Source organism: Euwallacea fornicatus, chromosome 26 (assembly GCF_040115645.1).
Source record: "Euwallacea fornicatus isolate EFF26 chromosome 26, ASM4011564v1, whole genome shotgun sequence".
Classification (NCBI taxonomy): Eukaryota; Metazoa; Arthropoda; class Insecta; order Coleoptera; family Curculionidae; genus Euwallacea; species Euwallacea fornicatus.
Window position 1 is genome coordinate 2978268 of NC_089566.1, and position 13044 is coordinate 2991311.

The 13044-nt window shown below is 39.5% G+C and overlaps 3 protein-coding genes across 9 annotated transcripts in view; 1 reads left to right on the forward strand and 2 right to left on the reverse strand.

Annotated features, from left to right (window-relative positions):
- bgm (bubblegum) overlaps positions 1-2226 on the reverse strand; it is a 17575-nt gene extending 15349 nt beyond the window's left edge. Inside the window, exon 1 of one of the 3 annotated variants that reach the window (XM_066296745.1) lies at positions 2093-2226. The gene's annotated coding sequence lies outside the window, so the exon portion shown is untranslated. Of the gene's footprint in view, positions 1-821; positions 950-995; positions 1202-2092 lie in introns of those variants that run through there. The other 2 variants (XM_066296744.1, XM_066296746.1) reach the window with 2 other exon arrangements.
- LOC136347083 (proclotting enzyme) overlaps positions 1-9724 on the forward strand; it is a 15758-nt gene extending 6034 nt beyond the window's left edge. The window contains exons 1-5 of one of the 2 annotated variants that reach the window (XM_066296758.1): positions 5329-5664; positions 7193-7718; positions 7906-8442; positions 8507-8924; positions 8981-9724. In XM_066296758.1, coding sequence (XP_066152855.1) covers positions 5640-5664; positions 7193-7718; positions 7906-8442; positions 8507-8924; positions 8981-9139 — 1665 coding nt within the window. In that variant the 5' untranslated portion in view covers positions 5329-5639 and the 3' untranslated portion in view covers positions 9140-9724. Of the gene's footprint in view, positions 1-5328; positions 5665-7192; positions 7719-7905; positions 8443-8506; positions 8925-8980 lie in introns of those variants that run through there. The other variant, XM_066296757.1, reaches the window with a different exon arrangement.
- LanB1 (laminin subunit beta-1) overlaps positions 9380-13044 on the reverse strand; it is a 14029-nt gene continuing 10364 nt past the window's right edge. For all 4 annotated transcript variants that reach the window (XM_066296709.1, XM_066296706.1, XM_066296708.1 and 1 more), the window contains 5 exons: positions 12940-13036; positions 12694-12885; positions 11506-12637; positions 11305-11446; positions 9380-10452 (listed from right to left, as the gene is read on the reverse strand). In XM_066296709.1, the coding sequence (XP_066152806.1) occupies positions 9997-10452; positions 11305-11446; positions 11506-12637; positions 12694-12885; positions 12940-13036 (2019 nt within the window). In that variant the 3' untranslated portion in view covers positions 9380-9996. The remainder of the gene's footprint in view (positions 10453-11304; positions 11447-11505; positions 12638-12693; positions 12886-12939; positions 13037-13044) is intronic.

Sequence of the window (13044 nt, forward strand, 5' to 3'; positions counted from 1 at the left end):
CTTCAAATTAATTCCTTGAAACTGATATACATATATATATATATATAATATTCCACATAGTTTTGAATGAGCATTGTTGCATTGTTCTAGAACATGTTTAGTTCAAATTTGGAGCGGGTACCTTTTACCCTTAAAGACGTGCACGAGATAATGTTTCAAGGGGCACTGAAAATCTACAGCTTGACAATAACTATTGCTTCATAGGGCAGCTCGGGAAAATACATGGAGGCGGACCCAGTGACTCCTTCCAGTTAATTGGCAGCTCTAAGAGCTTATATCTTTTACATACTTATATCCATAAGAATAGTACTTAAAATTTGAACTAAATATTTTAAAGGCCTTAAACGCCGTAAACCATTTCCATACTTTAAGACCGTGTGTTCTGATAATGAAACGTTTCCGAGCCTGCTTTTATAGCTTTTCTCCTCATACTTTTGAATACAAGTAAATTTTATCCTAAAATTAATTTGAAGACATTTCGCAATGCCATGCATACAGACAGGGTGGTCCATACAGCGCCCTAACGGGGTTTATACCGAAAAACATTAAATGCAAACGTTTATTAGTTTTTTTAGGGCAGTAGCCAAAAATATTTTCGATGATATGAGGTATCCCAAATCCACGAGCCCACATTGAATTTTCTTATGTTAAATGGAACACACAAAATTTTAACTTATTTGATAGCTCCTTCAGACATTTTTTTCGAATTTCCTACTCACAGTTTGACTAAACGTGTAATATTTTTTAAATGCTTTTCGAAAAAAAAATAAAAGGAAAACCACGTGCCTCTGGGACTATGAGTTGTGCTCGTATATACATACCTCACGATTCTCTCCCTAAAAAATATAGACAGTCATCCTAACATCATAACTTGGTACGATTTTTTTTGTAGTTTAATGGAAAAGTATTACCAGCACGTTTCTGTGTTGGCTTCTGACTAAGAATGGTCCCTTCTTTCACAGCTTGCCCAAAGTAAATAAAAATTACCTACATACCGGTTCGTGTGCGCCTATCTCGGTTTTCAGTGGGTACTTCGTTAATAGGCTCTGCTACCAGTCTCTCGTAATTAACATAGTCCTGGTACTAAACCTAGGAATTTAGGACACACACAACTTCACTATACTGTATTACAAACACGCCATTCTTAGGTTGTACCGTTCCTATGCGAGGGTTGCATGGTATATCCTGCCTGGGTCTGTAGGTAGACGAACTGCCAGACAGGGACGGACTCAGAAGAACTGTTCACGAACAACTGGTGGTAAATTCCACGCGCGGATTTAGGAAATTTTTGGAAATTACGAAAAAATATCTGCAAGTGCTCAGCACGATTTACGAACCGTCGGTACTTAATCCTAAGAAAAATCGTTGAAAGTGGGTCGCTTTTCGTAATTTTCGTATCAGTAGTATATATCATTTCGAACGGTAATTTTCCCATAACAAGATGGAAGACGATATCTTATCATTTTGCAGTTTTACTTTAAGAAATATATTACCTGTACAGGGCGTCTCAAACTTAATATATGAAATAGAATCTGTTTTGTCACCGTATATAACACCGTATTGTACATAATGTTCAAACATATATTTTTTTAACGTGCACAATGTGTTTTATGTGTATTTTTGACAGTTTCGTGTTATCCGGCTTTCATAATTTGTCTGGACCAGTAGCTTATTTTGCCACAGTCCTTTTACGAGAACACCACTCTTTGTGAAAACCACTTGTTATAGTAAAATTTGGTGATATTTACACTAAACAATGAGATGTTATGTGCCAATACTCTTGAAAACGTCCAAAAGATTGCAGCTTGCTGTCCATTGGCAAAATCAGGTGCCTGCCTATTAAAAGGACACTGGCAAGATCTGGGTCAAGTGGTTAGCACTAGGGCTATTAAATTTACATTCTGGTTCTTAAGAACGTGCTGATAAAAAAAAACATTTTGGGTGCACCCCGTAGAAGATAAACTTCGCAGAAAATTGTACACATCTTTTCGTGAATTATAGTGGTGATAGTCACTATTCAACGTTTTATTTGCGTACTATTTATTACTTATATTAGTAAAAGTACTTGAAAGGTTAATGCTATGTTACTCACTATTGTACTTCTAGGTGGAGACATTCAACACTGGTGTTACGACTGATCTCTTAAAAGTCCGTTGATATTTGGGAGGTCTTATCGCCCATATCCAACTTATTAATAATAAATGGCTGCATTATCGCTCGAAATGACTACTGACTACTGTTTATTTTCGTGATAATCATAACGTAACCAAAAGTTTATGCGTGGAAACTTTTATATGCTTTTGATTTAATATGTTTTTATTTCGATAATTTATTTAAGTGCTTACATGACCTGACTCACAATATAAAACTATTATAAATTTTGGTTCTGGGGGTTTTATTCGTGGTCAATCTTACCAGCAAATATCATTTAATTAACGAAAATTTATGAGACTATGGCACGAATTTTTGGCATAAGTTCTCACTTCACTCATTGAAGACAAAATTGTTAATACGCTTCTGAGTTCAGACCTGCAGAAGCTAAATTTCATACAGGACATTTTGCTACCCCCATTTAAAATGGACGGCCCTGAGACATGCAAGGTGAAAATTATTGTCACGTGCAACTGAGTGTTGTCAGGACGCTTTTCGTGAGGTGGCGAATAAACGTGATTCACAAGGAGGTATCAGTGAATTTTAAGCTTTTGACGGACGTCCTGATTTGTTAACGACAAAAAAAATTGTGCGAATCTGATCAGAGTGCCATCGGAGAAGCACAAAAATGCATCCCTAGGCACATTACACAGTAACGAATTTTGGAATTCCAACGTTCGTTCTGAAAAAACTTAAAAAAAAAATTATGAAAAGTTGAGCAGAACGAAGCTATGAAAAGATACAAAAGGTTCTATCTATTCCTAAATGACCTAGGGAACTCAAGAGCAGATTTTTATGAAGTTTATGCGTCCCAAATTAACGTATACATTTCTGCAAAAATAAATTAAAAATCGTTCACACAGGGGATAGTAAAAATACAAACTTTTATTTAGAAATCACGCGCCGTTTTCTATATTTCCACGTAAAAAAAAAGATCTCACTTACGTCAAAATACGCCAATTTATTTAATAACTCTTAGTTCCAAAATTAGTGAAAATTGATAAAAACGTTTTACTATTAATTCAAAAAAAAAACGGCATTAATATGAAAATTTTAACGCCCCGCGGCGGCAAAACGAAGCAACATTGGATATACAGGGTGTCCGGAAATGACGTTGAAATATTTCCGGTGGTTCTAGAGGTAAAAATATTTTTAAAAAAGTTCGTGTAAACGCACCCCAAAAAATGCTTCTTAAAGGGGCTGGAACCCTTTAAAGGAGGACCTCTGAAGATGTTTTTTTGCAATATTTTCGAAACTGTTTGTGTTAATAATTGCAAATTTTAGTCAGAGGCGTCACATACAAGGGGTCTCCTACGTAAATCTTGCCTTAACTCTTTTCTTTGTGGCAATTATTTATTTTTGAAATCAAATTACTGATTCGCAAATATTCTTCAGCAAAAAAGACCCTTTTATTTCATCTCGTTAGGATAGACCGTTTTCCAAAAAAAATGATATATATATATAAATCGATGCGCGATTACAGGGACCTACATAGAAATGTATCTTGTGTGTCACTGGTGTGGCAGCGTCATGGAACTGAAAAGAAAAGAATTTTGTGGTTTGTCTCAGTGTCTCCAGGAGGCTTTTGCATTTCAGATGAAGATTGGAATGTACCACATCGGACCGCTAACCAATGTGGCCACCTTGTTATCGGAGCATACTTTGACTTTAAACACTTCAGCCAAGAGTACTGTGGCATGAGTCCTTCCAAAGCAAAGTCTTGTCATTTCGCCATCGTCAGCATCTACGCACTCCCTAGTTCATCCTACAGCCATCTATGTAGCAGCTAATTCCAGCGCGAGTTGTGTCTGGGAAGATGTTTGTACCCCATTCCTCGCAGTAGAGCAGTACTACATCCAGTAAAATTGAAACTTCAAATGGAGTTGTTGGCAGATCTACCACTTTCCTTCAAGAGAACAGTATCCCAGTGCCATATAGAAGAGTGGTCAAACGTATACACCTGCAACTGGACCCGGAACCTCGATTCTATAGATCGTGCGGGTGGCGAAAATAAAATTTTGATCGATTTTTCAAAAAAAATTAGGCTCCTAAGATATTTCTTTACAATCGGGTGGATGGAGGCGCTTCTCCATTTCACACTGTCCGACCCAAAGATTCATTTAGAGGCAGAATAAACCAGATAAGTTAGCCGATTACAAGCAGCGCCTCCATCCGCCTGGTTCTCAAAAGCCATGCGCGAACGAAACCGACATTTTTGCCACCCCCACCCTTACATATTCGTATAAAAACAGAGCCCTTCTCACAGTCCCGGTCATTCTAAAACATGCAAGCCCCTGAACCTCGTTTAGCATTCATATGTTGCCCCTTTCCACACCACAGCGCCGTTCGACTCGCTTTGAATAAGAACTTGTCTAGATTTTTGGATTGGAAGTAAATCATTTAAACATTCAAAATTATCCGCAATCAGGAATTTCGATAGAATTTTAGGGTTTTTTTTTGTAAAACCTAAAAAAGGAACGGAAAAAATTTGATGTGTTTTTGAGTAATTTATTTTTTAGGCAGGAAAATTTTTCGGTGGTTTCAAACGAAGAAACTTAGGTAAAATGGCGTGGCAATTTTTGTAAATACGGTTCGGGTGTTTGAATTGAAAAGTTCTCATAAGAGCCCATAACATGAGTTAGTCTTTAAGTGTCTTCGTTCATCGGTTTCTAAAACTCCTTCATTTCAAAAGAATATCAATAATTCCTTTTCCAAAACAATCTTGATTTCCTATATTATTAAAATATAATAAATTATATATATATATATATATATATATAATATAATTTTATATGAAAGGTGCGGGTTTAGATGAAATTTCATCAAATACTTGTAATTAATTACTAGCTAGTTTCGATATTGCTACAACGTATTAGAAAAGAGGCATTGTGCTGAACTACGGAAAAATTAGCGACATTTAACATTTTAAGTGAAAGAAATTAAGTAGCGTTGCATTGACTGAATCAATCAATGTTGAAGAAATTCGTAAGTTGGTGATTCACTCTGCGTTAATGGACAATGCATATCAGGTCTTCGCAGAAGACAACAAAAGTGTTAGTCCAAGACTGAATGAACGAAAATTCTTCGTTTTCGAGGCAAATTTTAATGCTACAGGGTTTTTTTATGACCGGCGCACTGAAGTTCGCAGAGACGAACGACGCAACTCTCGCTTTGAATTTTTTTTTGAGCGCATCGCTGCGGTACAACCGAGAAACATCTGAAAACAGCAACGGATGCACTAATAAATAAACAAAATTATATATGCGAGTAATAAGTGAAATTTGTCTTGAACGAAAGTAAAAACCGGCGAAGATGGCGAGTGGGAGCTATCTGAAGAAAGAAGGGAGTTAGCGTAGCAGTTGTAGCAGTTACTTTCTTTGGGCTGTCTTCACAAGCCAAAATTTGGGTCAAACGCTAACAGGTTCAGTTTTTCGCGTTTCTTCGGAATAGTGGATGCGGTGCTAATTTGGGATTATTAGTCGTGCACCATGCGATCATGGATCACCCTGGTTGGTACGTTTGAGCTTCTTCTTTTTTTCTTTCTTTTTTTTTTTTTTTTTTTTTTTTTTATAACTTTACGTTCGCTCATGATCGAACGTTTGTTTCGAAGTGTAAAAGTTCGTGATCGGATCAAAGTCGGAACCACGTTTTTGAAACTCACGCACTTAAGCAAAATGCATGTTAACAATAACATTTAACGTACGCAAAGTTAACAACCAACGTCAATAACATACGTAAAAATTGCATAGCACTTGATACGGGCCTTATAATTAGCAATTAAACATCGTAATTATATGGCGTGTAGATTAATAGAATTACGGTGCAACCAAAAATAACAAGCTAAAATATATTTCAAAAAAAGTACTTTCTAATGGTGGAGAGTATGCTCAGTGGCCTTTACCCTTTTATATGAGTCTTGAATTGAAGATTTTTTTTTGTCAGGTGGGTGGACTAAGTAGGATAACGGATAAAGAAATCTTTTATGTGTGTCGTTCTGGGTCATCAGCACTTTTTCAAATATTATTATTTATTAGTTGCGGGACACATGCTTTTATAATTAAATTTAGAACTCGTCAACATTTATATGCTGCATTTGGCACGCAGATGTGAAACGGGCTCTTACACTGACCACATGCACGTACTTGTGTTGCTTTCGAAAGATAAGGTCTGTGGTATATCTCGGAAAGAGTAGGAGATGCGGCGCTACTACCAAGCGGGGAAAATGTTGCACAACAACGATATATTGTGTGTGTGTGTGCCCCTGCGGAAGAGAGTCGTCTCTCTCTTCGTCTTGGAGATGTTGGGGACAATGCAAATACTTGGTTTTTTGTTTTTCTGGCATCAATTTTACGCACTTTCAAGTTAAGTCAGTTCAAGTCAAGTTTGCTCTTCGGGGGACTGCAGTTCGCCTTTGAGTATCGCAGACTCAATGACGTCGATGGAACGTTGCACATTCGAGGCGTCCGTAAAAACTATACAGGCAGCAACCTTCGAGTTTCACTCCGAATAACAATTTCACGTTGAACAATTTAAAGCCTAAAAGGCACATGAGCAAAAAAATTAGTAGAGCAGTATTACTTACGTACTTTCATCGATGGCCATTCAATAAATCTGAAAAACAATCATTTTTATGCAGGAGAAATTTGCTGTTAATAAAGCCGAGAGAAGGTCGCATGTCTCAACGTCCTGAAGCAAACACGAACAGAAAAAATGCATTTAAATTTGGTAGATACATGAAATATTCATATGCAATAGTTGTGTAATTTTTGGAGTTCCCCTGGCAATTATATAAGTGCTTCTAGTTATAATTTGATGTCACGAAGCGGATATTCCATCGTGAAGGGAAAGTGAAATTTTGACGGTGCTAGCCAAAGCTCATTATCGGGAGGTACATCCACTGCTTATAAAACACTCGATGAAGCAAAACAGAGTACCGTGACACCACCTTGACACTCATTTCACATTTGGTTTAATTGCGAGAATCCTATCGTTTCGCATACTTCAGCAATTAACAGCTATTTGCACTGTCTTGATCTTCCAGGAAGACTGCTACTTCTAAGCTGCCTTTGCACCACACCAACGAGCCAGTTTCGGCCCTTTCAACTGTCCCCCTTCGACGACCCGGCTCCTCAATCGTGGCTCGACAAAGAGCCCCCTCAATTTCGAGGTCACCACTTCAGACGATCGACTAACGATGGGCACCCCAACTCAGATTTGGAAACCCAACGTCATTTCAACCCCGAAACTATTTTTAAAATAACCGAAACTTTGGGGGCCTTAAATACAGTGGGCCGCTATCTGGTCAACATGACCAGATCCGGAGAGGGGGCGAAAGTAACTCAAGACGTTCCGAATGCCTTATATACGATCAGCAAAAACGTTTTGGGGAGGAACGTCACCGATACTATAGCGCCATTGGTTAGAGAGGCCTTGCCGTTGCCTGCAGGCGAACAGCACAAAATAGGAGAAAAGGTCGATGATAAGATTGATGATGATGGTGATGATGATGGCGATGACGACGATGAATTAGGATCTAAGACGTGCACCACGCCAGAAGGATTGTCAGGGTAAGGTTGCTTAGGTAATTCACTCACGAACTGACCTAGAGAGGAATGCACCTATTGATAAATCGATTCGACGTAAGGCTCGCGGTACGACCTTCATTTACGTAATACTTTGGGATTTGCCGTCAGAGAAAGTTATTATTTTCGAGTATATTATTACTCTCGCCACATAACGGAATTTGTTTTGCAGTTACTGCAACGATTTAAGCGACTGCCCACAGTTGCTCCTCAATTTGAGCAATCTGAGACAATCCCTATGTTTCAAAAGTCTTTTTGTGCCCGGTGTTTGTTGTCCCAAATCGGCTTCTTCCGAGGTAGCGGGAGCTTCGATATTAACTCAAATTCAAAGTACTACGTCCACCACCACGACTACCGTGACTCCACCACCTGCCACGTTCGCTTCCATATATTACAATACTGAGACGCCTGGTACAACGACCAAACCTGTCGCGCCGACGTTGTTTCCAGCCCCAACGACCGGACCTCTGATTCTACCACTGGCACCTGTAGTAAATAATTACGTCGATGCCGAACAATGTGGTCAACCAGAATCTGCAAAATTCCGAGTGGTCGGTGGCGAGGAAGCACTGCCCGGAAGGTGGCCCTGGATGGCGGCTATTTTCTTGCACGGAGCCAGAAGGACCGAGTTTTGGTGCGGGGGTTCTCTGATATCTGCTACTCATGTGCTCACAGCAGCGCATTGTACCAGAGATTCCAGACAAAGACCGTGAGTTTCTTTTTTTTTCACCTTCCAGCTACGAACTGATAGTCAAAGAGGACTAATTCTTCAGATTCTCAGCTCGGCAATTCACAGTTCGGTTAGGTGACATAGATCTCAAACGGGAGGATGAGCCTTCCGCCCCCGTGACGTTCAAAGTGGTGGAAATAAGAGCACACAAGCAATTCAGTCGGGTAGGGTTTTACAACGACATTGCCATGTTGAAGTTGGACAGACCGGCAAGGAAGTCAAAATATGTCATTCCCATTTGCTTGCCGCCTCCCGATTTACGACAAGAGCAATTCGCCGGAAGGAGAAGTACCGTCGTCGGTTGGGGTACCACTTTCTACGGCGGCAAAGAGAGCACCGTTCAGAGGCAAGCCATCTTACCCATTTGGAGAAACGAGGACTGCAACCAGGCCTATTTTCAACCGATTACCAGCAACTTTATTTGCGCTGGGTATTCTGAAGGTGGTACCGACGCTTGTCAGGTAAATTTACCTCGGAAATTTCGTAAAGGGTTGTTATTCCCGATTTTCGATCGCAGGGGGATTCCGGAGGTCCTTTGATGTTGCACTGGGAAACCAAATGGATACAAGTGGGAGTAGTGTCGTTTGGAAATAAATGCGGGGAACCCGGCTATCCTGGAGTTTACACTAGAGTTACGGAATATCTGGACTGGATCAAAGGAAATATCGGACCTTAGTCGGCCTCTTTCGCCCTAGTTAAACATGGTGATATTATTTAAGTAAGACCAGCATATTTATAAGTAGTATTATTTATATATAGTGCCTTCAACTAAGTACTGAATGAAACTTGAAATTGTGTGATCATTAATTGGATACATTAAACACATGATTTTACATAAATTATTGGTTGCAACCAGTGAGTGGGACAACAGTAATTTAAACTACAACAATTAAGCACGTTTGTAAATAAATCTCAGTTTTCTAGTAATAATTTATTGCTATTTACAAGTTAGCGTAACACTTTAAGCATCCGATTATTAAATGACAGGTAAACAAAAATTTATTCAAAAAACGGTAAAACTATGCTACCCAAAGGAATAAGTACCTCCGACACTAATATATGCGCAGGTATTTACCGACCCATCCCTACGATTTTGTAGGGATGGGCCGAGTTCCAGTCTTACTTTTCCGCGAGCGAGGCAAAAGTCTTAAGAAATATTTACAAACATTCTTAATTTAAATATTAGGTACTCGATATTATGTATCGATATTACGACCTAAAGACGAATATAATTAATAAATTACCTAGTTTATTTACAGGGCCCGTTCGAACTTTAAGTAAAACTTTCTAAATGGCCGTTCTAAAGGAACCGTAGAGACGTTTATACAGGGGTGGCAAAGTCCTAAAAATTTTTATCGGTGAAAAAATGAAGCTTTAATTTTATTGCCATACATATCACAGCGGCTGATAATTTGTTCTGCATAAATCTTTTTTTTTTATTTACAAAGAAACTGCACTAATGAAATGGTAGCCTTTGGGTGTACAGATTCTAGGAGCACTGAAAACACCTCCTGTAGGTCGATACAGCCTGTCCTAACACGTCTTATAGTGATGCACCATCCTCTCTAACTCAGCCGTGTAGTTGTTCATTTGCTTGATGAGATCGTTCAATTGCATCTCCAATCCTTGCAAATCTGCATCCTGATTGCTTTCTTCCAGTTCCTGAATTTTCGTCTTATTCTCCTTCACTTTGGCCACCATGTCAAATGCTTTTTTAGATAAATTTTTGGCCCTCTCGTTCGTTTTGTCCACTTTATTCAAAGTGGCGTTCAGTCGTCCTTTGGCGGATGAGTATTTGTTCTGTAACTGCTCAGAGTCGCTCTTGGTTTTCTCGGCTTTCTTAAGGGTGTTCACGGACTCTTCGATAGTCCTGTTTGCCGAATTTTCGTTGTCCGTTATATTTTTTTGTAGAGCTGTGATGTTGTTCTTCAAATCGTCTAGTTTGCGCTTTATGGCGTTCCCTTCGGATTTGTTTGTTTTGTTTCCGATCTGAAATCGTTCAAATGGAAACTTTAAATCCCTCGCTAAACCAAGAACGTTGCTATTAAACGTTAACAGCAATGAGTAATAATTTCCTTTGTGACTAACAAAACGCGAAAAATAATCTTATCGGCGTGCAAACCTGTCGTTTTTCGTTGTGAAGTCGTTGCGGCGTTTGTCATTCCCTTAAATGGGACATCCTGTATATTTTTATATACACCGCGCGGCTCTAAATAGCCCCCTCCCTCTAACGTAAAAAAAAATTACTTCGGCATTAAAAGGGACAAAAACACTATCTTTCGACTTTTGTTGTTTTTTTTCCAATGTTGCTTACGTGACCATTAGCGCAAAATGGCCGATTTTTTTAAATTGAAACATGGGTCAAGTGACACCCCCAATTAAAGGTCTTTCAAAACTACATTCAACGGTATATCATGATTCAAAATCTATCGATTAGTTGTTGAGGGACAACGGCTATAAATTTGGTAAAAAATGCAGTACCAACTCAGTCAAACAGTACACAAACTGGAGAGAGGAGGGGGCTATTTAGAGCCTCACGGTACATTTTAGGACAAGGAACTAAAAAAAAATTATATGTATTATGCCATGCTACGTCTGTTCTCGAAATAATGCCAATGGAAAAGCGCAGAATATACAGGGCTGGCTTTCTGTTTGAGAGAATGACAAGTGCGTGGCGTCACTGCTTGATCGTAGGTGACGCTACAGCCAAACGAACTTCACCAACAATCTTCTTTATCACGAATGCGAATAACTAGAACGTTTTTGTTCTGTTCGGTGACTTTTGATTAACCGATTGGCTCCAAAAGTTAGATCCAATCCTGTACACAGTCAAATACTTACGTCGTTTAGAACTTTCAAGGTGGCCTCATAATCCTCAAAAGCCTTTTCAATTGCCTTTTCAGCCTCAGTTTGAGCCTTCTGAGTTTCAGTCAAAGATTTGTTTACTGCCTCTGCATCCGTCAGTAATTTAATAGCATTTGATCTGTGAGGTATGAAGTGTTTATCCTGTGGAAGAATACAATCGGAATGTTCAAAACTTACTTGGCGTATTCGGCGTTCTCCTTTAACCGATTCACCTTGTCCAGATCGTTTTTGGTCTCGGCAATGATATGATCGGTGTTCTTCAACTTTAACAAGGCGTTCCTAATATTATTGGCAAGTTCCCTCACTTCATCTTCGCTCTTGTGGACGTCTTTCTTCAACACTTCTTCTGCTAGTTCTTTAACGTCCTCAGGTTTCGTGTTGTTCTGCCCCATAAAGTCGCGCATGTCCTTCATCACCACAGCCACTTTGTTCAAAGAACTGTTCGATTCCAGCAATATGTTATTGATGGCATCGTAAGTTTCTTGAGCAGTTCTCCTTGTTTCATTCGTATTTATTTGGGAAACGTTACGGATGAGATCGTTCGCATCAGTTTCCTTTTCTTTCAAAGAGGTTTCAGTTTTCTTAGCCAGATTAATGGCCGCTTCTGCCAACTGTTTAGCACCTTCTTCGCATGAAATTGAGTTTCCGCAACTGTTGCAACTAGCACCTCCGCAAATGTCGTTGCAAGGATCTCCGGCACCGTCGCAGACCAAATCATTCAAGTGTGGAATTTGGGAGTTCAGCGATTGCAGTTTTTGTCGGATATTCTGGAGCTGATTCTCATTGTCCTGCGATTGACGTAAATATGCTTCCATTGTTTGATTTATAAATGTATCGGTGGCTCTACATTGGTTTTCAGCGTAGTCAACATCCAATTTGGAGTGTTCTGCCTTGTGAGCCGCTCGATCAGCTTTGTTTTTAGCTTCGTTAATAAGGGTCAAGGCTCCTTGCACGTTCGCCTCCTGCAGTTTGGTACCATTATCCTCCAGTTCTTTAGTTCGTCTTCGCAGCTCTGCTATGCTTTCGTTGAAGCCATTAACCTTCCTATCTGTAAGGAGAATGGTTTGTTTGATGTCGGCGAGAGAGTTGTCGAGAAGTTTAAGCTTTTCATTCTCTGTTTCGTTTATTTGTTTCCGCAAAACTTTGAGCCCGTCTTCTATTTCATCCACATCTACTTCGTTGGTGTTGTTCAAAAGATGCTCGATTTCGTCCAGATGCGCTTTCATGTCATCGAATTCTTTGGCGTATGCACCCGTGGCTCCCACCTTTTTAATGTCGCCCGCACGATTTATTATATCCAGAGTTTCATCTGGAAAAAAAAACGATAAAATTTCAAAATCACACGTTACAACTATTAGAACATACTTTTGCTTTTCTGCAACGTTAAATCCCAATTATCGAAACATTCTCCGCAAGTGAAACAATCAGGCACAGTGCCAATGTACCCCCTTTCGCACCGTTCGCATTTGTATCCCCCAACTCCTGTCCGGCAATTGCAAGCGCCAGTGTTCATATTGCACTGATCATTTTTAGCCCCCATTGCATTGCATTCGCACCCTTAAATTGTTATTTAATGCTAATTTTAAACGCGACCATTTGACTTTTCCTTACGTAAACACTCCACCTTTGGATCTCCCCAGAAAGTCGGCATACACTCATTGCATCGTCTACCTCCAAATCCAGGTTTGCACTCGCATTGGCCATCGAACTGCATAC